General features: G+C 42.3%; 1 protein-coding gene across 1 annotated transcript in view; it reads right to left on the bottom strand.

Annotated features, from left to right (window-relative positions):
- The window catches only part of LOC309562240 (vitellogenin-1-like), a 186,376-nt gene that overhangs the window by 149,452 nt on the left and 9,041 nt on the right, over nucleotides 1-27,883 (bottom strand). Inside the window, exons 2-6 of the mRNA XM_082266361.1 lie at nucleotides 16,319-16,480; nucleotides 16,064-16,212; nucleotides 12,437-12,590; nucleotides 5,588-5,745; nucleotides 1,095-1,254 (exon numbers count right to left, since the gene is read on the bottom strand). Of these exons, the coding sequence (XP_082122487.1) occupies nucleotides 1,095-1,254; nucleotides 5,588-5,745; nucleotides 12,437-12,590; nucleotides 16,064-16,212; nucleotides 16,319-16,480 (783 nt within the window). The remainder of the gene's footprint in view (nucleotides 1-1,094; nucleotides 1,255-5,587; nucleotides 5,746-12,436; nucleotides 12,591-16,063; nucleotides 16,213-16,318; nucleotides 16,481-27,883) is intronic.

Raw genomic sequence — 27,883 nt, 5'->3', positions numbered from 1 at the left:
TTAATTTTCAGACTAGGGATGTCGGGCAGAATGGTGATACCAGGGACACCCATGGCTTGAATTTCAGCCTGCTCATCTGGCCATCATTAGTAAGGACCATTCATTTAGGTAGTTCATAGATTATGCAATCCTCCGTCCTACCATCATGGGTGGAAGGAAAGAAAATTGCTAGATTCCCCCATCAACACAGTCACTGTTGATGAGGGAATACCTCCCACTGTGCTAATGTGTTCTGCCGGCAGGACACAATGATCAATGCCGGCATCTATAGCTGCTGGCAGTGACTGCATAAAAAAAACTGACAGGCTGCTTGTACTGAAGTTGATCGATGGATCAAATTCAGTAAAACCACCCTGGCCATAGATGGATCAAATCTCAAGCAGTCCCTGCTGAACCAGCCGAGATTTAGTCCATCTATGGCTGGTTTTAGTTTATTACTCAGTTAGGTTGTCTTACTACAGCATATCCACTCATCTATATTCCTCCTGCACAATAAGCCTAAGCCCCGGTGAAGTGAGGTTTGTGTATAACCTCAAAAATATGTCGGCTGACAACTCTTTATAGACTCTTTTATTGTGACAAATAGCAAATATATCTGGTGCTCTCATCCTTTCACTCTACAAAAATGAACTTTCCCAAGAACCCTATCCAACTTCCACTAATCCTCTAAGGCCACCACACTTTAGCAATCATCTTATTCATTTAGGACCTTCACCAAGTTTGGAGTCCAGTGACCTAAGTCCAGAACTTTTGCTGGACTCTCAGAGGTCATTTCATTTTATTGGTAGCCATCAGAGACTGTGTGATTTTTTAACCTAAGTTTCAGGTCACACAAGGTAGCTCAGGAGAAGCGCTTTTAATTTATGGCAAAAAGGAGGTACAGGTTTACTCTAAATAGCTGTGATGTTTTATAGCTGACATGTTTTCTACTGATTCATGTGAGGTGTGAATTTTAATAATAGGTCCACTTTAAATCAAATACAAAAGGACATTAGCAGAAATAGTGATGATTGCAATGTACGGTAGTGTGACGTGTGTGAACAGGCTGCATTGCCATGTGTGAAGTATTTTAATAACACTCAGACAAGACGTACCTTAGCTTCGGCTATTGCTTCACGATCCGCTTTAATTAAATGTAAGGCCAGCGGTACAGCCTGTGCTGCTTCAAACTCTGACAGTTCCTTCAGTTTCAGTTTTAGAAACCTTAGTGAGAAATGGTTTCCGATGGCTGGAATAGCATCTAATATCCAGCGCCTGAAAAAAAAAAAAATATATATATAAAAAAGTAAAAAAAAAAAAAATGAACAACTTAATAACTAATTCTAATAACTATTATTAATAGAGAATTTATATATATATATATATATATATATATATATATATATATATATATATATATATATATACATATACAGTGCATTTTGGAAATATTCACAGCGCTTCACTTTTTCGACATTTTGTTATGTTACAGCCTTATTCAAATATGGATCAAATTCAATATTTACTTCAAAATTCTACAAACAATACCCCATAATGACAATGTGAAAGAAGTTTGTTTGAAAGCGTTGCAAAATTTTGCGACCAATGAATGTTTGGCTTCCGGTATTTATAGACTGGCGTGGGTGACGCAAGTTACGTCCTGAAGAAGCGTGCTGCGTCACGCGAAACGCGTTGACGTCACACGCGGTCACACCTCCGGCTCTGCCCACCACCCGGCTCTCCACGCTGTTGCCACCGCTCTGAACAGCCGCTCTGAACAGCTGAAGTCTGCCTACAGTGTCCATCCCACAGCGATCGTGGCCATCTCCCGCTCATCCGGTCGGCACTCTGGCATCTCCATCTATCCTTTTATGTATTCGGGCATCCCATACCTGCACCCCGTGGAACCTCTTGAACTTTACTTAAATTGATACGTGAGTGCTGGCCTACAACTGTCTGTCTGACACCAGCTGGCTGCTAGATATGTCTGCTTGCTTGAAGCTGCTGCTGCATTGTGCTTTACTTTGCTTGCTGGATCTGTGAAGCCTCCTCTCAATCACTCACCTGGGTACAGAGGGACAATCTACATTTCTTATACCACCACTGGGCCATTCATCTCTATCTCCACTAATCCAGGAGGACTATGACCACGGCTCACACCCAGAAGTTGGTGAGTGTACCCCCATAAGGTGACCCAGGGGTTTCGAGAGTAGAAGAGCTTCACATAGTGCCTGACTCTGTGCTTGCTTAATTGCTACATGCTGTGCTGCTGAACTGTCGTACATTACTTGTTTTGTCATTGCCTTACATGTTTTGACAATTACTGTTGCCACAATTAAGGACTTTCTTTTGTCAATCATGCCTTATACCGGAGTTTGATGCTGTGGAGAACCTAAGCCTAATTTCCTGATCCCAGTGGGAGGAACTTCAGTCTTTTGAGCCTGTCACATCCAGCCCCCCCTCCCTTCCAAGTTCCAATTCACTCTTGGATTTACTATCATACACATCTCTGCCAATCACCATCCCTCTGTGAGTCTTACACCAAGACCTGTTTGACTGCTATACCACATTTTTTCAAACACTTATTCAGTCACTGGATTCAGGATCTGGTAGTTGATTGGGGTGGTGGGCCATTCTAGTGGCCTCTGTGTTGATTGGGTGGTGGGTGGAGCCATAGTGTGGGGTGTCACCAGCGTCTTCTTAGAGGTAGAACCCTTTACTTTGATTTTATCCAGTGTCCATGAGCTCTATGTGTTATTTGTAATTGTATATTGCCTCCGCATTTTACCTTATCTCAATAAAGTACCAAAGGTTTTATCCACCTCACACCCTTGTTTGAGCCTTCCATGCAACTTCTTCTTTTTGTTTTCTACCCTTTAAAATATACCTTTACATAAAGGAAACAGATGTATATACAACAGGAAAAGCAAACTCAAGAAACAACTTTTCAGAATAGCAAAATATCCTGCAAACAAAAATGTTCTCACAACTCAGATAACAATGGGAGGAAATTTACATCCTTAACAACAAAAATGTCTAAGTTGCAAAGGGAGAGATTTTCAGTAAAATCTTAAAGTTAAAATCAAACTCCAACATTCAATTAAGCATGACTATATAACATTTAAATAAAGCATAATCCTAGCATCCCTGACTAAGGCCTTTCTCCCCCAGTTTGGCTGGGCGGCTCACTCTAGGAAGAGTCCTGGTGGTTCCAAACTTCTTACATTTACAGATGATGGAGGCCACTGTGCTCATTGGAACCTTCAATGCTGCAGAAATTTTTCTGTACCCTTCCCCAGATCTGTGCCTGGATACAATCCTGTCTCGGAGGTCTACTGACAATTCCTTGGACTTTATGGCTTGGTTTGTGCTCTGACATGCACTGTTAACTGTGGTACCTTATATAAACAGATGTGTTCTTTTGCAAATCAGGTCCAACCAACTGAATTTTCCACAGGTGGACTCCAAGCAAGTTGTAGAAACACCTCAAGGATTATCAGTGGAAACAGGATGCGACTGAGCTCAATTTTGAGTGTCATGGCAAAGACTGTGAATACTTATGTACATGTCTTTTTATTTTCTTTTTAATAATTTTGCAAAGATCTCAAACACACTTTTTTCATGTTGTCATTATGGGGTATTGTTTAACCACTATACCGCCGGAGGATTTTGCTGTCTTACGTCTGGGCCACTTTTTGCGATTCGGCACTGTGCGACTTTAACTGACAATTGCGCGGTCATGCGACGCCGCACCCAAACAAAATTTATGTCCTTTTTTTATCACAAACAGAGCTTTCTTTTGGTGGTATTTGATCACCTGTGCAATTTTTACTTTTTGCGCTATAAACAAAAAAAGAGCGTTTATTTTGAAAAAAATAACAATATTTTTAACATTTTTTATGTGAAATTCCCCCCAAAAAAATTTAAAAATCTAATTTCTTTTAAATTTTTGGCCAATTTGTTTTATGCTACCTATGTTTGGTAAAAAAAAAAATCACAATAAGCATATTTTGATTGATTTGCGCGAAAGTTATTGCGTTTACCAACAAAGGGAAAGATTTCTGTCATTTTTGGTGTTTTTTTTTTTTAACGCGTAATGGCGGCGATCTGCGATTTTTTTTGCGGGACTGCGACATTGCGGCGGACAGATCAGACCCTTGACTGACATTTTTGACACTTTTGGGGGTACCAGGGACATTACTGCAGTAATCATTGCTATATATATGCACTGTTACTGTAAAAATGACACTGGCAGGGAAGGGGTTAACTTTATTGGAGAGGGAGGGGTTAATGTATGCCTGGTGCTTACTAACGTGTGTGGGGGGGGGGGGAGGTGACTGTGTGACACAAGGACAGATCGAGGGTTCAACTATGCTGAACCCTGCAATCTGAGCCTGCCTGTCACTTAGGAGATCCGCCCGCTTGTGTTTACACAAGCAGGCGGATCTCCACACTCGATTCCCCGACGATCGGGGAAGAGCAGCGGTGATCGCCGCTGCTCCTCCCCTGGCCCGACTCCCGCTGTGACTGAATACAGTGGGAGCGAGCCTCCAGCCGCGCGCCCCGCCGAGAAAGGGGAGTGTCTGGTGATGTAGGTCTACGTCGCCAGACGATAACTAACCACTTTGCCGCAGTAGGCTCAACGTGAGCAGACGGCAAGTGGTTAAAGAATTTTGAGGAAAATAATGAATTCAATCCATTTTGGAATAAGGCTGTAACATAACAAAATGTGGAAAAAGTGAAGCGCTGCAAATACTTTCCGGGTTCCTTGAAAATGTGTTGATTTTCAGCAAAGTTTTTTATGCCAAATATATGGGGGCTTCCGTTGCTGAATTTGTCTGGCTGCCATGGTGTTAGTCAGTGACCTAGAACAAATATGGAGAAGAGGAATTCGAACACTAATCTGGCACAGCTCTGGTTCCAATACTTAAAAGTCTGGATCCAGACAAAGCCAAGTTAATAGCATTATGGAAAGAGGACCAGCAATGGCAGCCCCCATTCTTTTCTCATGACAGAGTCACTTTAAGAATCTGAAAAAGGCCAAAGGTCAAGGCCATACAGCAAAACTGGTATTTAAAGTCAGAACTTCCCAAGGAATGTGTAACAATATGGGGGAATTTTATTAGCTGAGGCCGTTGACTTACCACAAAAGAGAGCAAGGCACTATCAGGGGCTTCCTTGTTCTATTGACAACCAGTGCCAGTACCCTACAGCAGTGGTGGTGGTCATCTTGATCTTGATTTTGATCTAGGGGGGGCTCAACTACAGCCCCTGACTTAGCCAGGGGGCCATACATAAATTTCAGTTTATGTTTTCCTATGAAAGGTTGTCAAAGACTGGTATTACAATGCTGGAGGGTCTCTAGATGATAGGATATGCTTAAATACAGTGCGTTTTGGAAGCAATGTCATGTTTGTTACCATTCTTAATGAGCAAATTTATGACTTTGCTTTGGAATGCACAATCCCTTACATATACATTTATGGTTTAGGCTAGCATTAGATTGTATTCTATGGAGGTCACAAATCTGGGGATGGTATAGGGTAAATTCACCTTGTCGGCCATTGAGTAACACAAATATCCCTTGACACACTCATGTTTACTTTACCTGTAATGCAGCCTTCCTGAAAAACGCTTCCATAGGCCTTCAATTTCTTCCAAGCTTGCCATTCGTAAATGTTGTACCAATTCTAGATACTTTATTGGAGAGACCTTCGAAAGCGGTCCTGTGTTGTGTTCCACCAAATGTTGCAGGAGAGTACTAATCTGCAAAAACAGGAGACTCAGAAGAGTCATGAATAGTTAAAAGTAGGTCTCCACTGACACCATTTCTTTTTTTTTTGTTTTTGTTAAAACCTTGGTAATACAAAAATATATATTGCTGTGCATTATTAAAAGTGTATCTAAAGCCCAAACTTTTTTTTTTTTAAGTTTTGGATAGAGTGGTGAGAGTTTACAACCAATGTCAGGATTATACTGCTACCTGTATCTCCACAAGAGAGAAATATTTCATTTGGGATATATGGGTTAGTGATAGTGAGTGGAAATCTTCCAGTAGGGAGACTTGTTTCAGAGACTGTTTAAGATGGGATTTCTCCTTACTTTGGAGAGGTTTTCTTTCCCCAGTTTCCGGGGAAGCTAAAGGAAAACCTTCCCAATATGATACAGACAGCAAAAAGTGAAAATCTGGCAAGGGTTTTATCTAGTCCCTACTCTATCCAAAATTATAAATAAGCTAAGGTCTAAAGTGGAATTCTAGGCTATAACTCTCTAATCTTAAATCTGCTCCCATACTAACCCCCCCCCCCCCCATAACTCCCATTCTAACATCCCTGTAAAGGAAGCTGCATATACTTAGCTATTTTGAGGGTGCTTTGGTCCAATCACACGAACAGCTCTCAGTGGTGGCTGTAGGGGACAGAAGGGAGTGTGACAATGGATGCCCCATAGTAAGCCCAAGGGGGCGACGTTACCACGTAAGCTAGCCATTGTTAGAGTTCTCTCCTCTCTCCTGAAGCCGGCTGCTGGGGAGATCATGTGACCAGACAGGAGTGCCCTGAGAATATGTAAGTATAAGCCTTTTTCCTTCTACAAAGTAGCTAGAAAAGAGTTAGAAGGGGGTAGGAGCAATTTTAAGAGTAGAAAGTTAAAGCCGGGGTTTTTGCATTAACCTGACCTAGGCTAAAACATCTTAAAGACCAGTGTTGAACTGTTATGGTGACTGCCAGTACCCGTGTTTACATCCCAATTGATCCCTATGTCCCTATGGATCCTGGGTTTCGAAACCATGCTCCTAGCACTAGCTCACCTGATCATTCAGCCATCAAATATCAGTGTAACACTGTGCACTGTTACTTTATTGAAGAATTATATTTGACCACAAGATGACAGTGGGTAGCCATTCTGCTCATCATAAGTCCCAATACAGGAATGCAGAGGCTACTGGGAATTGTATGTTGAAAGCAGAACTTTCCTTGAAATTTAGCTAGGAAACAAACTACATAGCCCAAGAACAAACACTAGGGGGTGGGAGCAGATAAAAGCAAAAGCCCCGAAACACAGAGAGGGTGTTTAGGAGAGACTTTGCTGCTGGAAGGAAGCATGTGCGAAAGTTGTGTGGTGCCACGTGGGCCTGGACTGGACCAGGTTAGGCCAGAAAGCCGAAATTGACACTGGAAAGCCGGGTGTCCTGTGAGAGGAAGACTAGTGGAGACCTGTTTGCTGCAGAATCACAGAAGTAATCACAGGTGCATCTTCAATGAACAAGGGGTTCCCCCAATCGGACACTCTTTACTTCGCTCTTCATTGCATAAGGATCGGATGAAAGGGTTCCTAACACACTTAGCGTTACTCTTGTTGCCATAGGTATGCAAACAGGGTGTGGCGGATGTGCCCAGGCACACCCTTATCACCTGGCGCTGTGCTTGCTACTCAGTAACTTCACTTCTAAACACAGAAGCCTGCCATCCTCTCTGAGCAGCTGCAGCTACTGTGATATACAGGAATGGCGGGGTGGGGGCTAGGAGTGAGTGCCAATGCGAATTTTAGTACCAGGCATCTATTGTCCTCATCTGCATATCTCTCCCCGCCACCTGTGTAACAGAGCATACAGACAAGAAATCTTCCACTAGGTCTTCTCCTCGGCTCTAATTTGTCTGAGGACAGACTACGTGGAGGAGCCTGGAAGGAAGAAAATATCCCGCCCTGCGCACGGAGGCGCTCTGTACCTGAGGTCTCTGTGGGGATGGGGGTGGGCGTTGTGATGGTAATCCTGTTGAGGATGGGGATATGGGTTTGAGGAGAACTCTGTACTGGGGAGGAGAGAGATTTGGGGGGAATAGGGAATCCATTTTGGATTAAAGAGGCCAGTGAGGTATGCAGTCCTAGACCCTGCCTTTTGTACATACCATGCTTAACTCTGTACACTGCACACTCTTGAACCCTGCACCCTGTACGTAGTGTACTACTGAACCCTGCACTCTGTACATAACGCACTCCTGAACCCTACACTCAGTACATAGCGCACTCCTGAAACCTGCACTCTGTAGGTAGCGCACTCCTGAAACCTGCACTCTGAACATAGTGCATTCTTGAACCATGCACTCGGTACATAGCGTATTTTTGAACCCTGCACTCTGTACGTAACGCACTCCTGAACTTTGAACTTTGCACTCTGTACATAACGCGCTCCTGAATCCTGAACTCCGGAATGTAGTACACTCCTGGTATTTAATGCCCCTTTAAGATCCTCCCTCTCAATTTGGCAACATCCACCATTTGCTGCAACGTTCTCTCCTGCCTCACACACATGTGTGTGTCGAATGCACACCCTAATGAAATTGGCTGTGCACACCTATGCTTGTTGCAAACTTGTCTTTCCATTCGAGGTATTTCAAGTTCAAGGACATTCTTCAGTATAGACCTTTGCAAGCAGCACATGTGCCAGAGCCCATCTATTGCTGCAGTTTACCATTCTTAACTGTTTCCACGAATACTACTTACCTAACTTAGTTAACCCCACTATGCCCTGCTAGGCAAAGCACTGTGTTTACTTTAACTTAACTCGAGTTCAAGTCATCCAGGGAAGGAGTGATCTGTTCAAGTTTAACTTCTCTATTTAAAGGGAAATACACCTTACATTCCTGACCTAAGGGAACCTTTCCCACTCATTCATATCATATTAAGGAGAACTCTGCAAACCACTGTACTGCCAATAGGGGTTATTCTATTTCTTCACTTCTTAAAGGGACTGCATCCTTCACTTTGCACCAGCTTAAGGGCCCCATCTGAGCTGGCAGAAAAACTCAATGCGTAGATTAGTTGTGGGTGGTAGATTTGCCGAACTTTCGGGAGCCTAAACTTATTCTTCTCTGACTAAGGCCTTACAAGTGAGTTAGCCATGTGTTCTTGTTACTCTTCCTTTGCTCACTTAAGGAAAATTCCCCAGCCTGAGAGCTATTGTTTACATCTTTAGTCCTGCAGGATGGGTGGGCAAGTCTTAAAGGGGTACTGTATTATGCCCGGCCAAGGTACCTTGGTGGTGTCAGCAGGGGTGGGTGCCCTGCCCAGGGCTCTGGGATGAACAGAGGACCCAAATATACTAGTGGTTCCTGCGGGGGTATCGCTACATCAGAGCCCATACTGCCATCTGAAGTTTAGGAATTTGGCAGCTGGGTGACAAAGGTGGGTTTAGTGTCATAGGCAAGCTTAAAGTGTATGTTCATCAAAAAGCATTTTTAGACTGTGAACTTTGCATTACTCCATGTTTCTATTACTACAATCCACAGTACTGTACTGCATTTTAACATGGTAATCCTGCCACTTTTTCCTGTTCCACATTGCTTCTTCATGGTCTGACAATGCTTCAGGACTGCTGCTAAAATTGTAGCATCATTGTCACCCGCAAAAATTGAGAAGGTATCTCCCTCAGCCTTGCACCAGCTATGTTTCTACCCACTGGTAATGCAGAGAGCGTACCAAAAGGAAGGCTGAATGGTCATGTGACTGCAAAACTATCGTGGAAAAAAAGGTATTTAGATGCAAATTCATGCACAAATGAATGGCTAGCAGCAGTGGTGTATTTAGGTTTTGTGCTGCCCTAGGCCTGACTAAACTTGAACACCCCCTAATTTTAATATGACCCACCCCTTCCTGTAAAGGCCACACCCCTTCCTGTTTATGACCCACCCTGTCATCTGTAAACCACAGACCATAACCACTATCAGTGCCCATCAGCATAGCTTCATCAGTTCCCATATGTTCAGCCTCATCAGTGCAACCTTATCAGTGCCGCCTCTTTACTGCCCGTCAGTGCAGCATATCAGGTTGGGCCTCATCAGTGGTCACCAGTGCAGCCTTATCAATGCCCATTAGTACAGCCTTATGTCATGGGTTTAGTAAGATTACTCTTTTAAGATAGTTGGACTTGTGTTTGCTGCCACTAATTGTAATTATAGGATTATTTCACTTATTTGTATAAAAAAATATTTTTTTGCTGCCCCCCTGCAAAGTGCCGCCCTAGGCCTGGGCCTTGTTGGCCTAGGCCAGGATACAGCACTGGCTAGCAGTATGGTGCTGTCCATACAGTATGGATGGCGTTTCTTGATTAGCTTGATATTATTATTATTATATAGTATTTATATAGCGCCGACAGTTTACGCAGCGCTTTACAACTTGAGGGTAGACAGTACAAGTACAATACACTTCAGGACTACTTAAAGTAACACTAAACTATATCCTTCTTCTCCAAAAATAATCCATACCTCTCCACTACTTAATGGCCCTGTAATTTAATTTTAATTTGTGTTTTCCTGCCTCATTGTAACCTCCCCTGTGAGCTCCCAAACCTCTTCTTTTCCTTCTGACTTCCATTTGTTTGGAACAAGCAGTGCAGTCATGTGCACTTCTCTATGTACACTACAAATCACATAGTCCAGGGGTCTCCAAACTCTCCAAACAATGAGCCAGTTTATTGTCTTTCAGACTTTAGGGGTGCGGACTGAGGCCAGTGCACGTGGAAATTTCCCTGGCATCAGTGGAAGTAAACATCCCCACATTTGGTATGAGGGGCAGGAATAGTGCTCCATTGTTAATATCATTGGGAGGAATAGTGCTCCATTGTTGATGTCAGTTGCCAGAATAGTGTCTCGTATCCGTGGGAAGAATAGTGACTCAAGGGCCAGGTAAAGGCTAGCAAAGGGCTGCATCCGGCCCCCAAGCCACAGTTTGGAGACGACGGCCATAGTTCATAGTCCATCTCGGAAGCGAACAAGAGAGATGTTCCTACATACAGTTGGACCATGAAAAATTAGTGTAGTCACCCTCTAACAGGAAGTTTGATCACAGCAGCAACAAAAAATAAAATTTAGAGATTTGGAGGAGGCTGAGAGCAATAGAAGGGATTTCATGGAGTTAGGAATATATTATTGAATATTTTAATTTTTTTCAAGTGGTAATAAACTCAGAAAAAAAATGGTCCCCCTGCAGGTTGATGCCATAATGTGCTAGTATGCACCATGTACTAGTATATTATTGCAGACCTACTTTTAAAACTTAGCCCTCTAGTGCTGCATGTCACTGCTGCAGGTGCTCTTATCCTCATCCAGTCTTCCTTCCAGGTTCGCGTTCTCGGCCGTTTGAATGGCCAAGGCACAATGATGTCCCTCTCATGCATGTGCCATGGCCCTCTGGATTCACAGCACACTCAGTGTGCCCTGAATTCAGAGCATCGCTGCTCATGTGCAGTGATGTCATCGGCTAGAGCTGATGTGAGTATCTCATAATAGGTAATAATCTCATAATAGGTACAAATTTCAAACATAAGTTTACTGCAAATTTAAATCAGAGTTTAGAGTCACTTTAGACCAGGGTTTATCAACCAGGGTTCCATGGAACCTTAGGGTTCCTTCAGAGGTTTGCTAGGGGTTCCTTGAGCAATTAGCAATTTCTGATAAGTAACCGCTGACACCATTGAGATTTTTTGCTATCTCTAAAGGGTTATATCTTCCCAATGACCACAAATTTAAGGGGCATTCTTCCTACTGACCATCACACCAATGTATCATGAGTGAGATATAGTAACTTTTAGTAGGGGTTCCTTGAGACCAGAAAGATATTTCAAGCGTCCCTCTGTGTTGAAAAGGTTAGGAAAGGCTGCTTTAGCTCCTGGCATTAGCATAAGTCAAAGCCTCATGTATAGCCTTGGCCTAGCCTCTAAGCAAGCTCCCAAGGCCAGCCATAAATGAAACAATTTTCTTTCCTGCAACCACAAAAATAGCTTGATTCCCCCATCAACACAGTCAGTGTTGATGGGGCAATCCCTCCCGTGGAGCCATTGTGTTTTCCCGTCGAGGGATGGAGGGGGAACGACATAGTGATTATTGCTAGCGGCAACTACAGCTGCTAGCGATAGTCACATGTAAAATTCGGCAGGCTGGTTGTACCCAAATTCATTGATCGATAAACTTGAATACATTCAGCCTGCCCATACATGGTTCGAATGACGGCCTGCTCCTGCTAAACCAGCTGAGTTCCGAACCATCTATGGCCAGCTTAGGGGCCCAAGGATCACTTTTTTCTTGTTTATACCTTCTTATTTGAGTGGCCATGCACAGGTGCAAAAATTCAAATTGTTATATATGTATTTTAGGCAGTCAAAACCACAGACATATAAAACTGATTTCCATAAAAAGTATTATACTTGTGTTATTATGCTACATAGCCATTTTAAATACTATTCATAGAAATTGTACCTAGCAGAGTTCTCCTTTAATCTTGAACCATTTTATACAATTACTCACATCTTAGAGCGGCAACGCATGAAAACTTGGCCCTGCTTGTCACGCCAAGAGGAGACTTTATGCAGACACCAATTATAATTTTTTTTCCCCTACATCTCCAAAATGCATAGCAAACTGGAATACAAAAAGCCGACAGGATATTCTTAGCCGTCACGTACCTGGTTCTCTGCATTTTTTGTTCTTAACAACTGAATAGGAGTTTGAATCAGTTTCCTCTCAAAGTGATACCGTAGCGACTCTTTGGTAATATAGTCATTATTCTCTGGGGTCGAATGAATCTGCTCTTGAACTGTAGCTAATACAAGTCTCTGCCTGTGAAGGGTAACAATGATATGAATCTCGTGCAGTATTAGAGGGGAATTTGTACACCTTGAATAAAACAAGCTTCTCTTGCTGCACAGCGGAGGTTTTTTCTTTTTTTTTTTTTCTTTGTTATATACTCTATATTTTCTATTCAATTGGGAGCTGCTAAAATAGGTTTGCGGGTTTTTTTTTTTTTTCAGCGATTCTATCTAGGCCACAAGTTATTCAACTTGAACAGAGGTGTGCTATGCACTAAGCAGCTTGTTCACCTTACATACCTCCAAATTGTCTTGTAGACATCTACACAAATAAAGGGGAGCGATACCAAAATGGTAAATTTGATGTTTAATCTGATAATATTTTTCCATCTCTAGTTCTTTACTTTCCTCCTTGTTAACATGCTAATGACATTTTTACATAAAACTTTTTCTTATTGTCACTACGTACCTTATTTGAGACCTAGAGATGCCATCGCTGGGAGAAATTTACAAAAAAACTGGAGCAGACATTGTCTGGAGCAGCTGTGCATAATAACCAATCACCTTCACATCTATGCGGTTGATGCGGTTTTTAATCGCGTTTTGCGGTGCTTTTTTAACCCCAACCCCCCCGTTTTTTATGTGTTTTTGCCTGCAGTTTTCATGCATTTGTGTTTGTGTATAGCTGGTTGTTAAGGTGTTGGCAGTAGGTGTTAAGGAGTTCCACCAGCTAGTCAGCAGCTAGAAATACTTTAGCTGCTGACTTTTAATATAAGGACACATACTGTACCTGCCCAGGAATCCCACAATGTCAACACCCGAAGCTGACCCATCCATCAACTTCGAGTACAGGTGCCGGCACCCATACTAAGGGAAACAGGAAGTGAAACCTTGAGGTCTCCCAGAAGCCAGCTGGGGGGAAGGAGGTGGGGCCACAAATGATGTAGGTCGCCTCGGCGCCCTTACATAGAGGTGGGAGTGGGTACCTGTTTTTTGACAGGTATCCGCTCCCCCCTCCCACCCTGAAAGGTGCCAAATGTGGCAACAGAGGGAGTGGAGGAAGCAGGAAAGTGGAGCTTCCACTTTTGAGTGGAACTCCGCTTTAACAACCAGTGAGTCATCAGCTGTCAGAGGGAGTCTCCTCCTGACTTGCTGTGCTGCATGCTCAGATAAGGGTCTGGTATGGATTTTGGGGGAGAACCTCACGCCATTTAAAAAAATAAATTGGCGTGGGGACCCCCTCAAGATCCATACCAGGCCTTTCAGGTCTGGGAGGGGGGGACTCCATGCCATTTTTTCCCCCGATTTTTGTTATTGCCGGAGATTCTTGTTTATACATTGAGCTGTCAGTGGGGAGCCAATTTTCAAGTTTTTTTTTTCCATTTTGAAGCAATCTACTACACTGTAAGGAAAGATAAGATAAGCCTATGTGCTGACCCTCAACCAGATGTAGTAAAAGCATAAAAGAAATATATTGAATTAAATAGAGTAAGAATAAATAAAAAATGGGGCCCAAAGATTAGCAGCCAATTCCTAGCAGTGTCTCCACATACATACAGGAAAATAAAATAATAAATAGAACCGGCGCTCAATCAACCCCAATATGTATAAAAATCACAAGAATAAATATGAATACACATCTAAGAGCAAGCAAAGCAACAGCAAATCAATGTAAATAGGTGATATAGTAATGTGTGCACAGTGACAATAAGTGCAAATATACCGCAATAAAAATATGCAGCAATATAAATAAGTAGAAATAAATAGATCAAATAAATATCATAGTAAGTGATGAATGATAAAAAAAAAACAGCATATAAGAGCGTGGCAGTGGCAAGGCAATGAAATCCAGGGGCTTCCGGTCTCGGCCGAAGACCGGAAGTGACGTCAGACGCTTCTCCCGACGCGTTGCGTCACAGCATGAACGTGACTTTCTCCAAGAAAGTCACATTCATGCTGTGACGCAACGCGTCGGGAGAAGCGTCTGACATCCCTTCCGGTCTTCGGCCAAGACCGGAAGTCCCTGATTTTCATTGCCTTGCCGCTGCCACGCTACTATATGCTGTTTTTACTGATCCTAAATGTGAGTGCATTATCTTATGCTTATGTTTAAATAAATGTTTTATAAATGTACTACACCATGAAGTGCCTCCTTTTATCGTTGGTTTGAGCTCCAAACCCTACTTGGGATTTCACCCCTTGATGCTTTGATGCTGGCTTTCCAATAAGGACCTTAAGAGTTTGCCTTAAAGGAACCATCACTGGACCTCTATCCCTACAGTGGAGACCTTGTTACCTTTGGTACAAACACTCATTTAGAGTGTCTTGGAGGTGAGCGGCCATTTCACTCATTTATGGATTTTAGCTCACCACCACAGCGTAATTTGTTTCCCACACCGTAGGAGTTTCCTGCACTTCCGGCAATATTTCTTCACCAGCACTTTCTCTATGAACTTTTTTGTTCTTTATGAACTGATGAACATTTTTCAACGTTTTTTATCTTCATTCATTTTTTTCTTTTTTATGATACTTTCACCCAAATTATATATTTTTTGTTTGGGTGTTATTGTTTATATCTTGATTATTCATCAATTTGTCACTGTTTACCACTGTGATCATTTATACTGTGCACTATATTCACTTTCAGTGGGTTCAGACCAATTTCTCTCTTTTTTTCTCATTTATTGGATCTGACCTTTTTATTAGCACGGTGCACTTTATTAGTTCACTTCCACTATACTGTATTTCTTAGTGATCCTTTTTCATCACGTTATATTATTGTGGTTATTTATGCACAAATTTTGCACTATGCACCTTACCACATTTTTTTTGATACTATTCAGTATTAATTTGTTACCATTCATCACTTCCTATGATATTTATTTCATCTATTTATTTTTACTTATTTATATTGCTGCATATTTTTATTGTGGTATATTTGCACTTGTTGTCACTGTGCACATTACTATATCACCTATTTACATTGATTTGCTGTTGCTTTGCTTGCTCTTAGATGTGTATTCATATTTATTCTTGTGATTTTTATACATATTGGGGTTGATTGAGCGCCGGTTCTATTTATTATTTTATTTACACTGTAAGGACTTTCCTGCCTCCCTCTTTTCTTTTCCGGTGGACACCCTGAGTCCAACTGACCAGCTCTTTAAGACTGAACCCTCTGGGCCAACGTTGACCGCCAACCACACCCTAGATCCTATCACATTCAGTGTGTTTCCATCCAGCAATTAATCTGCATCGCACCACTATCTATGAGCTTTTTCAGCAATGCAGTTCAAAGGACAGCGACTAATTAGAGCTCAGTGTACTTTAGCAAGCTCAGTATAAGCATGGATTCTGTTCAGCTTCTATTGGTTACTGCATTGTGTCCATAGCTAATGATTGTTACAAAGCCCTGTTGAACAAACCCATTACAGCTTGACCTCTGAGCAGAGCTTCAACTCTGAAACATTTTTGCTTTTCAAGTGACAATATAAAGAGATGTACCTTGCCTCTACCACCACTGCTCCATCGATTTCATTGAACGGTGTGAACTGGTGAACTTCTCGCACTTCTGCCCCCAGGAGACGACCACCCGTATTTGTTCCTTTCACGTTATAGCTGTAGGTCGCAGCTGCTCGGAAATTATTGTTTCTCTCAAGAGAAAAGACCATCAACAAATTATTATGTTTTTCCACGAGATAAGGAAATAAAAAAATCAAATATACAAAATTGCAATGAGTTTGTAGCATGTTTGCATACCTGTTTGCACGAGGGGCATGTGTAGAAATAGGCATTTCCAGTAACCATCCTCTCACGTTCATTACAGTCATTTAGGTTTACAGATTTAGTAATGACCAGTTGGCTCACTTTGGGTTTTTCTTGAATCAAGTAGCTGGTATGGCAAAGTCCACTAATCCCATTCTACCAGATAAAGGAGACAGTTCCATCATCATCACCATCATGGTCATCATTTTCCTTATCATTTATCACATGCTGATGTGGCCCATGATGAAAGTTTGATACCCCTGCTCTAGGAGTTATGAATTCTTAGCTTAGTACACAGAAGGTTACCTATTACATAGTTAGTCTGGTTGGAAAAAGACACAAGTCCATCTAGTTCAACCAATAAAAGGGAAAAATAAATATACAATCCTATCTTCACAATCCTATATCCACAGTTGATCCAGAGGAAGGCAAAAACCCCAGCAAAGCATGATCCAATTTGCTCCAGCAGGGGAAAAAATTCCTGATCCCCCGAGAGGCAATCGGATATTCCCTGGATCAACTTTACCTAGAAATATTAGTACCCAGTTATATTATGTACATTTAGGAAAGAATCCAGGCCTTTAACCACTTCAACCTAGGAAGGTTTTACCCCCATAATGACCAGGCCATTTTTTGCGATACTGCACTACGTTACTTTAACTGACAATTGAAGTCATGCAACGCTGTACCCAAATAATATTTATGTCCTTTTCCTCACAAAAAGAGCTTTATTTTCATGGTATTTGATCACCTCTGTGTTTTTTATTTTTTGCGATATAAACAAGAAAATGGCGACAAATTTGAAAAAAAAAAAAAAAAACATATTTTATACTTTCTGCTATAAAACATATCCAATAAAAAATTAAAAAAAAATCGAATTTCTTCATCAATTTAGACCAATATGTATTCTGCTACATATTTTTGGTAAAAAAATCCCAATAAGCGTATATTGATTGGTTTGCGCAAAAGTTATCGCGTCTACAAACGAGCCAGCCAGAAATACCTACCAGCAGTACCAGCCAGCAGTACCCACCAGCAATACCAGCCAGCAGTACCCGCCGACAGTTTCCTCCAGCAGTACCAGCTAGCAGTACCCACCAGCAATACCAGCCAGCAGTACCCGCCAGCAGTATTATCCAGTTGTACCCATCAGCAGTACCAGCCAGCAGTACCCATCAGCAGTACCAGCCCTGGAGGACCGTCAGCAGCAGCCACCAGCCATACCTGCCAGCAGCAGCCAGGGATACCTGCAGGAATGATGAGGAAGAAGTGAAGATTGAGGTCAGCTGAGGTGCAGGTAAACCACAGTGCATCCATGTGAAAGCAGCCTTAGGCCTCTTTCACACAATAGGTCCAATCGGGACTGCCTGTCTGTTTTTCAGGTGGACCCAATCGGACCCTCCATTCACCTCTATAGAGCAGCAGATGTAAACAGATTGTGTCTGTTTATCCCGCCTATCTCCAATTCGATCCACTTAAAAAAACAGAAGGGGATCTGTCCCCTTCTGTCTGGGCAGATCGGATCAGAGGGCCCATAGGGTAGAGAAGGCTGTGTCCGTGTCTGCTCTGCACCTGTCATCTACCAGCTCCGCTCATTGTGGCCCGTGGTACTGCACAAACGACAAACCTTTTAATAAGTAGAAGTGAGGCTGACTATCCAACACACACAAAAGAAATTTAAATAGAAACAGATATCTGGAGGTATATACTTTTTTAGTATACTTTCTCATTATACTTTTTCAGTATATTTAATGCTGTTCCTTTTTTATCTTTGTGGTACATGATTTTAGATACATTCGGTCAAATTGTATGCTTATAGTGTTCTTCTTTTGTATGTTTTGATATTTGCCACCACCCCTTTTTGGGTCATAGGACCCTTTGGGGTCAACCATGTGATTTAGTCTACACTATTTAAGCTGTTTTGTGTCACTTATGCGTTAGCCATGAATAAGGCCTAATGGCCGAAACACGTTGGGTTTTTAACTTGATTTATTTGTTGTTCATATGCTACAATAAAACAATGTTTTAGCCGATGTCCATATAGCACCGGCCTTTATCCTTTTTTGTATAGGTTACATAGAGGTTTACAAAGACCTCATAGGCTGGGTGCTGTGTGTTTGAGGCTCGCAGACATTGCACAGGAGGTAGTAGCTCGAATGCACCTGTTCCTATTACTGCATAAACTGGCACCATTACTAGGGGTCTATTAATGCATAAAATGGCACCAATACTAGGGACTATTACTGTGTAAACTGGCACCAATACTAAGGGCTATTACTGCATAAACTGGCACCAATACTTGGAGCTATTACTGCATAGACTGGCACCAATACTAGGAGTTATTACTGTGTAAACTGGCACCAATACTAGGGGTTATTTCTGCATAAACTGGCACCAATACTAGGGGCTATTACTGCATAAACTGGCATCAATACTTGGAGCTATTACTGCATAAACTGGCACCAATAATAGGGGTTATTACTGTGTAAACTGGCACCAATACTAAGGGCTATTACTGCATAAACTGGCACCAATACTAGGCTATATTACTGCGTAAACTGGCACCAATACTAGGGGTTATTACTGCATAAACTGGCACCAATACTAGGGGTAATTGCTGCGTAAACTGGCAGCAATACTAGGGGTTCATACTGTGTAAACTGGCACCAATACCAGGGGCTATTACTGCGTAAATTGGCACCATTACTAGGGGTTATTACTGCAAAACTGGCACCAATACTTGGAGCTATTACTGCATAGACTGGCTCCAATACTAGGAGTTATTACTGTGTAAACTGGCACCAATACTAGGTGCTATTACTGCGTAAACTGGCACCAATACTAGGGGCTATTACTGCATAAATTGGCACCATTACTAGGGATTATTACTGCATAAACTGGCACCAATACTAGGGGCTATTACTGCATAAACTGGCACCAATACTTGGAGCTATTACTGCATAAACTGGCACCAATAATAGGGGTTATTACTGTGTAAACTGGCACCAATACTAAGGGATATTACTGCATAAACTGGCACCAATACTAGGGGTTATTACTGCATAAACTTGCACCAATACTAGGGGTTATTGCTGCGTAAACTGACAGCAATACTAGGGGTTCATACTGTGTAAACTGGCACCAATACCAGGGGCTATTACTGCGTAAATTGGCACCATTACTAGGGGTTATTACTGCATAAACTGGCACCAATACTTGGTGCTATTACTGCATAGACTGGCACCAATACTAGGAGTTATTACTGTGTAAACTGGCACCAATACTAGGGGCTATTACTGCATAAATTGATACCATTACTAGGGGTTATTACTGCATAAACTGGCACCAATACTAGGGGTTATTACTGCATAAACTGGCACCAATACTAGGGGCTATTACTGCATAAACTGGCACCAATACTTGGAGCTATTACTGCATAAACTGGCACCAATAATAGGGGTTATTATTGTGTAACCTGCACCAATACTAAGGGCTATTACTGCATAAACTGGCACCAATACTAGGCTATATTACTGCGTAAACTGGCACCAATACTAGGGGTTATTACTGCATAAACTGGCACCAATACTAGGGGTTATTGCTGCGTAAACTGGCAGCAATACTAGGTGTTCATACTGTGTAAACTGGCACCAATACCAGGGGCTATTACTGCGTAAATTGGCACCAATACTAGGGGTTATTACTGCATAAACTGGCACCAATACTAGGGGTTATTGCTGCGTAAACTGGCAGCAATACTAGGGGTTCATACTGTGTAAACTGGCACCAATACCAGGGGCTATTACTGCATAAATTGGCACCATTACTAGGGGTTATTACTGCATAAACTGGCACCAATACTTGGAGCTATTACTGCATAGACTGGCACCAATACTAGGAGTTATTACTGTGTAAACTGACACCAATACTAGGTGCTCTTACTGCATAAACTAGCACCAATACTAGGGGTTATTAAACTGGCAGCAATACTAGGGGTTCATACTGTGTAAACTGGCACCAATACCAGGGGCTATTACTGCGTAAATTGGCACCATTACTAGGGGTTATTACTGCATAAACTGGCAGCAATACTAGGGGTTATTACTGCGTAAACTGCTGAAATTGCTTTAAACTATAAAGAAAAGCTTTCTCAGGTCTGAAGCAATACCTGAGGAAGAAAGGAAATCTCTTGAAAGCTTGTCTTTTAAGGGTTCGGTTAGTACAATAAAAAGGAATCATTGCATACTGCATTACTCTCGTATTTTGTAATCCTATATATATATATATATATACTGATTTTGTTTTCTTCAGTGGTATGATTTAGTGGTGAAAATTATGAGTGCCCCTCAGTTTTAACTGTGGTATCTTATGTGCCCCCCCCCCTATATATTATTCCTAGAGTTGCCACTGATGCAGCCTCATAGGACAATCAAAGTAGAATGAAAACTCCTTCTACAAACTTTACCTGGAAACTCATAAAAGCCATATTACTGCTAAGAAAAGATATTTAGCAGTTAATATTTAGGAAAATAATTGCATTTCCATGTTCTCTGTACCGTGAGAGACAAGATATAGTGACTGCAGGCTCCTGAGTTTAGTAACACTTTAATTATTGGGTTTAGATCTACTTGAAATATCTAAATTAAGCATTTAGGGGAATTGTTTATGTCAGTGGATTTTAAAATTAAATTGGCACTTTGATAAAAGAGCTGGGATGACATTTTATTGTCTGCCACTGATATTTAGTTAAATATCTTTCAAAACTGCAGTATCCCCCCCGAACTGACCATCGCCATTTTCCAGAAATTTCTTATATTGTTCAGGAAAAAAAAATAAGATGGCACAGATCATTCATCTGCACAGAGGCAGAGTGTTGAGCCTCGGGTCTAGTAGCTTCAGCCACAGGCAAGAACAATTTCAATGGGGCAGTCAAGCCTGGACCTTCTCCCAGGAATAAAGGACAGGACAATGGAGGGCGCACATGAATAATGCACGGAATTTTGAGTCCTTGTGAATCGGCAGCATGAATGCAGAATGGAGTGTGAGCTCTGGGCCGCTTACTAATCAGTCGCTCTGTAGAACAACATTTATAGCCTAGATGATCATGTTCAATGTCAGCGTACAGTAACATATTCCCACAGATTGTAAGTCACCCCCAACATTATGGTTGAAAAAAACGATTAAAGGGTAACTCTACTTTTATGGAAACAAAATATAGCAAATAAAAAAAAAATATATAGCATATACCAGGGTTTGACAAACCCCAGGCGCCAGGTTACCATGGTGACCTCAAGCTTCAACCTTGCGCCTGGGCTTCCGCCTTAATGCCCTTCTCCCCGCATGCAGGCCCGGAGTTGATGACCCCCAAGTGACGTGTGACGTCACTTACAGGTCCCCATTGACAGTTTCTACTCCCATCAAAGCCGGAAAATAGTGTAATGCAGTGCGATTTGCAGTGCTTTCTATTCAGTGAAGCACAGGGGAGACATCCAGGGTCTCTTCAAAGAGAACCTGCCACCAAAAAAAATCATCACATAGGGGACTTTTTGCTAAGAAAAAAAAAAATTTTTTAAGAGGAAGTAAACTTTCCTCTAATGTTTGTACCTATAGGTAAGCCTATGATAAGGCTTACCTATAGGTACTGTAAATATCTCCTAAACTTGCACTGTTTAGGAGATATTAACTGTATACTGCACCAATGACGTCATCTGCGCATGTGCTCTGAAGGAATGACTGTCCGTGCCTTTTCTTCAGAGCCCTGTGCCGTGACCAGTGGCTCCCGTGAGCATGCACGGGAGTGACGTCACGTGGCTCTGGCCAGTAGCACAGCTGGAGTCTGCGGACCTGGAAGAAAGATGGGCGAAGATGGATGCAGCCTCCAGCGGGGAGAAAGAGGGCTTAGTTTGCAGGTGTCACATGATGTGTTAGTATGCAATGTATACTAGCACATTATGCCTTTACTTTTCAGGTTAAAAAAAAAGGACAAAAAAAACCCCAGAGTTTACTTCCTCTTTAACCACTTGCCTACAGTGCACTTTTACCCCCTTCCTGCCCAGACTGATTTTCAGCTTTCAGCACTCTCACACTTTGAATGACAATTACTCAGTCATGCAACACTGTACCCATAAAAAAATTGTGTCCTTTTTTTCACACAAATAGAGCTTTCTTTTGATGGTATTTAATCACTACTGGGTTTTTTATTTTTTGTGCTATAAATAAAAAAAGACTGAAAATATTGTGAAAAAACACATTTTTCTTTGTTTCTGTCATAAACTTTAGCAAATGAGTAATTTTTCTTCACAAATTTTGGCCATAATTTATACTGCTACTTATCTTTGGTAAAAATAACCCAAATAAGTATATATTATTTGGTCTTTGTGAAAGTTATAGAGTCCACAAGTTATGGTGCTAATCATTGAAAATTGATCTCATGTGACCACACCTGATGTACTGAAGGCCTATCTCATTTCTTGAGACACTAAAAAGTCAGGAAAGTACAAATACCCCCCAAATGACCCCTTTTTGGAAAGTAGACATTCCAATGTATTTAATAAGGGGCATGGTGAGTTTTTTGAAGTTGTAATTTTTTCCCACAACTCTTTGCAAAATGAAGATTTTTTTTATTTTTTTATTTTACAAATTGACGTATTAACAGGTTATTTCTTTCACACAGCATATGTATACTTGCAACTACACCCCAAAACACATTCTACTACTCCTCCTGAGTATGGCGATACCACATGTGTGAGACTTTTTCACAGCCTGGCCACATACATACTCATTTTATGCCTAACATCCAAGTAGCACCGTCCGGCATTCTAGGAGCACAAATTACACATACCTGGAGAACCAGGACAATGGAAACCCCCATAAAATGACCCAATTTTGGAAAGCAAACAACCCAACGTATAATCTTTGAGGCATAATGAGTCTTTTGAACATGTCCTTTTTTTCCACAAGTTTTTGGAAAATGTGGAAAGAAAATGAAAACACATTTTTTTTACACAAAGCTGTCCATTTATGCAATATTTCTAACACATAGCATGTACATAGCAAAAATTGCACCCCAAAATACATTCTGCTATTCCTCCTGAGTATGACGATACCACACGTGTAACACTTTTTCACAGCCTGGCCACATACATAGGCCTAACATCCAAGTAGCACTTTTCACAAAGTTGTCCATTTATCCACTTTAAGACTGGGCCTATTTTTGACAATTGGTGTTTAGAAGCTAAAATCATTTTTTTTTGCTAGAAAACTACTTAGAACCCCCAAACATTATATATATTTTTTAGCAGAGACCCTAGAGAATAAAATGGAGATCGTTGCAATATTTTTTATCACACCATATTTGCGCAGCAGTCTTCCAAATGCAATTTTTTTTAAAAAAAATTCACTTTTTTGAACTGAAAAATAAGAAAACAGTAAATTTAGCCCAATTTTTTTCCATAATGTGAAAGATAATGTTACACAGAGTAATTAGATACCCAACATGAGAGATGTGAGTGCAGCGCTGCTTTAAAATTATAAATCTATAAATATATATAAAAAATAATATAAAATTGTGCAATAACTTAATACATCTGTGGTGATCTTCAAAGGAATAATATGAAGTGTACAATCATAAAATTCAAATATTTATACACAATGTGTTCCAAATAGATAAATATATAAATAATTGTCCATAAATAAATCTTTCCAGAATGCTGTGACTTTTTCCGATATTCATAAAGTGCTTGAGTGTTCAAAATGTGCAATAAGCGGGGTTTCCCCCTTAAGATGTCTGCTTACCATCAACTGGATGTAATCAGGCATGGAATAAAGGCTTTACACTCTGTTTTTCAATTGGTGAGGAATATTAGCTGGAACCTCAAGATTCATCGCCCCCGTATCCTCAAAAAGAGAAGCTTTTCATGGTGAAGTTTGTTTTAAACAACACATTTATTGGGTGCATGGCAGGGATTTATACTCACAAACAACAAAGTAAAACAAGCATAGAGCGGCTCGGTGGTGTGCTGCTCCCGCAGCATACGATCCTCCGGCCGGGGATCACGTGGTACTCGCTCTACCTATCGCTAGACGCGTTTCGCTGTGACACACAGCTTCATCTGTAGCTCAACATGTCATGCTTCAAAATTGCACATGCTCACAGAATGGCGCCAAACATTGGTACTTAAAAATCCCCCTAGATAACATTTTAAAAATTTCTGCAGGTTACCAGCTTAGTGTTACAAAGGAGGTCTAGGGCTCAAATTATTGCTCTCGCTCTAACGATCGCGGAGATACCTCACATGTATGGTTTGAACACCGTTTATATATGTGGGCGGGACTTGCGTATGCGTTTGCTTCTGCGCGCGAGCTAACGGGGACAGGGCGCTTTAATTTTTTTTTCTTCCTATTTATTTTATTTATAATTTTTTTATTTTTACACAGTTTAAAAAAAAATGTTTTGATCATTTTTATTCCTATTACAAGGAATGTAAACATCCCTTGTAATAGAAATAGGCATGACAGGTCCTCTTTATTGTGAGATCTGGGGTCAAAAAGACCTCACACCTCACAACTACACTAAAAAAGAAAAAAAAAAAAAATTGTTGAAAAAGGAAAAAAAAAAAAGCGGCCCTTTAAACCGGTTGCTAGGCAACGTCTTTTGACATAGCTCTGGTCCTCCAAGACCATAGAGTCGAGTGAGGGCCATCTTGCCCTCACTCGACTTCCTGTCTCTGAGGATCCGGGACCGGATAGTTTTCCCCGCTGCCGCCGGGTCCGGTAAGCTGGGAAAACGTCTGGGACGCGGCAGGAGGGGAGGGGGGCACCTCTTCCCCTGCACCGTAAGGGTAATTCCGCGGCGAATCTGCCACTGGGACCACCCTTATCTGAAAGCCGACCGCCCGCCGTTTCAAAAAATACCGGGGTTATGGGGGCTATCTGCTGCCATAACCCCAGTATTTAGCTTTTAATGGCCGACGCATATAGTCGTTAGGCGGTCGGTAAGTGATTGCATGTATATGGCAAACAGGTGACGATGACTGATGGGGTGACAGGTGACGATGACTGATTTGGGTGACAGGTGACAATGACTGATGGGGTGACAGGTGACGATGACTGATGGGGTGACAGGTGACGATGATTGATAAGGTGACAGGTGATGATGATTGATGAGGTGACAAGTGACGATGACTGATGGGGTGACAGGTGACGATGATTGATGAGGTCACAGGGGATGATGATTGATGAGGTGACAGGTGACGATGATTGATGAGGTGACAAGTGACGATGATTGATGGGGTGACAGATGACAATCACTGATCGGGTGACAAGTGACGATGATTGATGGGGTGACAAGTGACGATCACTGATGGGGTGACAAGTGACGATGATTGATAGGGTGACAGATGACGATGACTGATGGGGTGACAGGTGACGGTGATTGATGGGTGACAGGTGACGGGCGATGGTCACTGATGGGTGATGGTGCACGGCGGTACTGATGGCAGTCTCTGGTGACCGGTGAACTTTAGGCTATGTCCACATGTGAGCGTAGCGATCGCGGGCAGAATCACTGCGATTCTGCCCGCGATCCAGAAATCATTGCAAATTGCGGGACGCCTGTGCGTTGCCTGTGATTTGCAATAGCACCCCAAACGCTGTGCGATGTTGCTGAGATTTCCGCCTGCCGAATCGAGGTAACATCCCGCAAACAACGCATGACGCCCCAAAGAAGCTCTTGTACCTTTTTTGGGCGTCATGCGTTGTTTGCGCGATGTTACCGCGATTCGGCAGGTGGAAATCACGGCATCGCACAGCGTTTGGGGTGCTATTGCAAATCACGGGCAACACACAGGCGTCCCGCAATTTGCAATGATTTCCGGATCGCGGGCAGAATCGCTGTGATTCTGCCTGCGATCGCTACGCTCACATGTGAAAGTAGCCTTATGGGTGTCAATTTCTGGGCACTGATGAGGTGACTGTTGGGTGACAGGTGACATTGGGGGGGGGGGGGGGCTGAGGACTGTGTGGGGACCTTTATTTGTGTGCTTTTACATTTTACATGTGTACAGAGCAGTAACTCACTGTTTCTAGCTCTGCTCTCCTCACACTGGAAACTGTATGAGGGGAAAAGAGCTAGTAACAGTGAGTTACTGCTCTGTGTTTACATTTTGTGACCAGCTGTGAATGGATTCACAGCCGATCACTTAGTAAACAGTCACTGTCAGTGACTGTTTACTACTGCCGGTGACAGCTGTGTTCCTACGGAACACAGCGCCACCGACATGACCGCGCTGCGCGCTCCCTATCGCGCATGCGCGGTCATCTTCCGGGCTCCTGTATTGTGATCGGCTGTGTCATTGGAACACAGCCGATCACGTGGGAAACAGCCATGCCCATTGGCTGTTTCCCCCCTGCCGGTGACGGGGGGAGTCCCGGGGACACCCCGACACCGGCAGTGCAGGGCGGCGCGCACACGATCGCGCGCCTGCCCTGCTTTTCTGGGATCACGTCATATGACGTCTTCCCAGAACAATGGTCGCACCGTCCCGCCGTCAATTGACGGCGGGCAGGCGGCAAGTGGTTAATTGTAAAAAATCTAAAGTTACACCCAAGCACATAAACCCCCTAAAAAAATTGATGCACTATATGTGAGCGTACGCAGCGGGGCACCAATGCCTGAAAATGTCAATTGTGATACACATATTACATATCGCCACGCACGCCAGAATGAGAGCAATAATTCTAGCTCCAGACCTCCTTCGTTAAACTAGCTAAACTGATGACTTATACCGGGCTTTTAATGTGCCACTTTAAATATAGGGTACTGACATGTTTAAGGTTTGACATGTTGGGTAACTATTTCCTAGGTATAACCTCGGCTTTTATATTTACAAAAAAATTGGGCAATTATTGCAATTTTTGTGCTCCCTAAAATTAAGTTATAATGTGTTTTTTGAAATTGAAATTGTGTGTTTCCTAGACCTTTGCGGTAATATTGTGTGATATAAAAAAATTGGAGCTAACACTCTTTTATTCTACTGGCCTCCTACATATACCCAGTGAAGTGACTGGCCTCTAACATATACCCAGTGAAGTGACCGGCCTCTTACATATACCCAGTGAAGTGACCGGCCTCTAACATATACCCAGTGAAGTGACTGGCCTCTTAAATATACCCAGTGAAGTGACTGGCCTCTTACATATACCCAGGGAAGTGACGGGCCTCTTAAATATACCCAGTGAAGTGACCGGCCTCTTACATATACCCAGTGAAGTGACCGGCCTCTTACATATACCCAGTGAAGTGACGGGCCTCTTAAATATACCCAGTGAAGTGACCGGCCTCTTACATATACCCAGTGAAGTGACCGACCTCTTAAATATACCCAGTGAAGTGACTGACCTCTTACATATACCCAGTGAAGTGACTGGCCTCTTACATATACCCAGTGAAGTGACCGGCCTCTTACATATACCCAGTGAAGTGACCGGCCTCTTACATATACCCAGTGAAGTGACCGGCCTCTTACATATACCCAGTGAAGTGACCGGCCTCTTACATAT

This window comes from Pelophylax lessonae (assembly GCF_965119305.1).
Source record: "Pelophylax lessonae genome assembly, chromosome: 8".
NCBI classification, from domain to species: Eukaryota; Metazoa; Chordata; class Amphibia; order Anura; family Ranidae; genus Pelophylax; species Pelophylax lessonae.
Note: the sequence above shows the minus strand (reverse complement) of the source record. Positions and strands in the feature narration are given on the sequence as shown.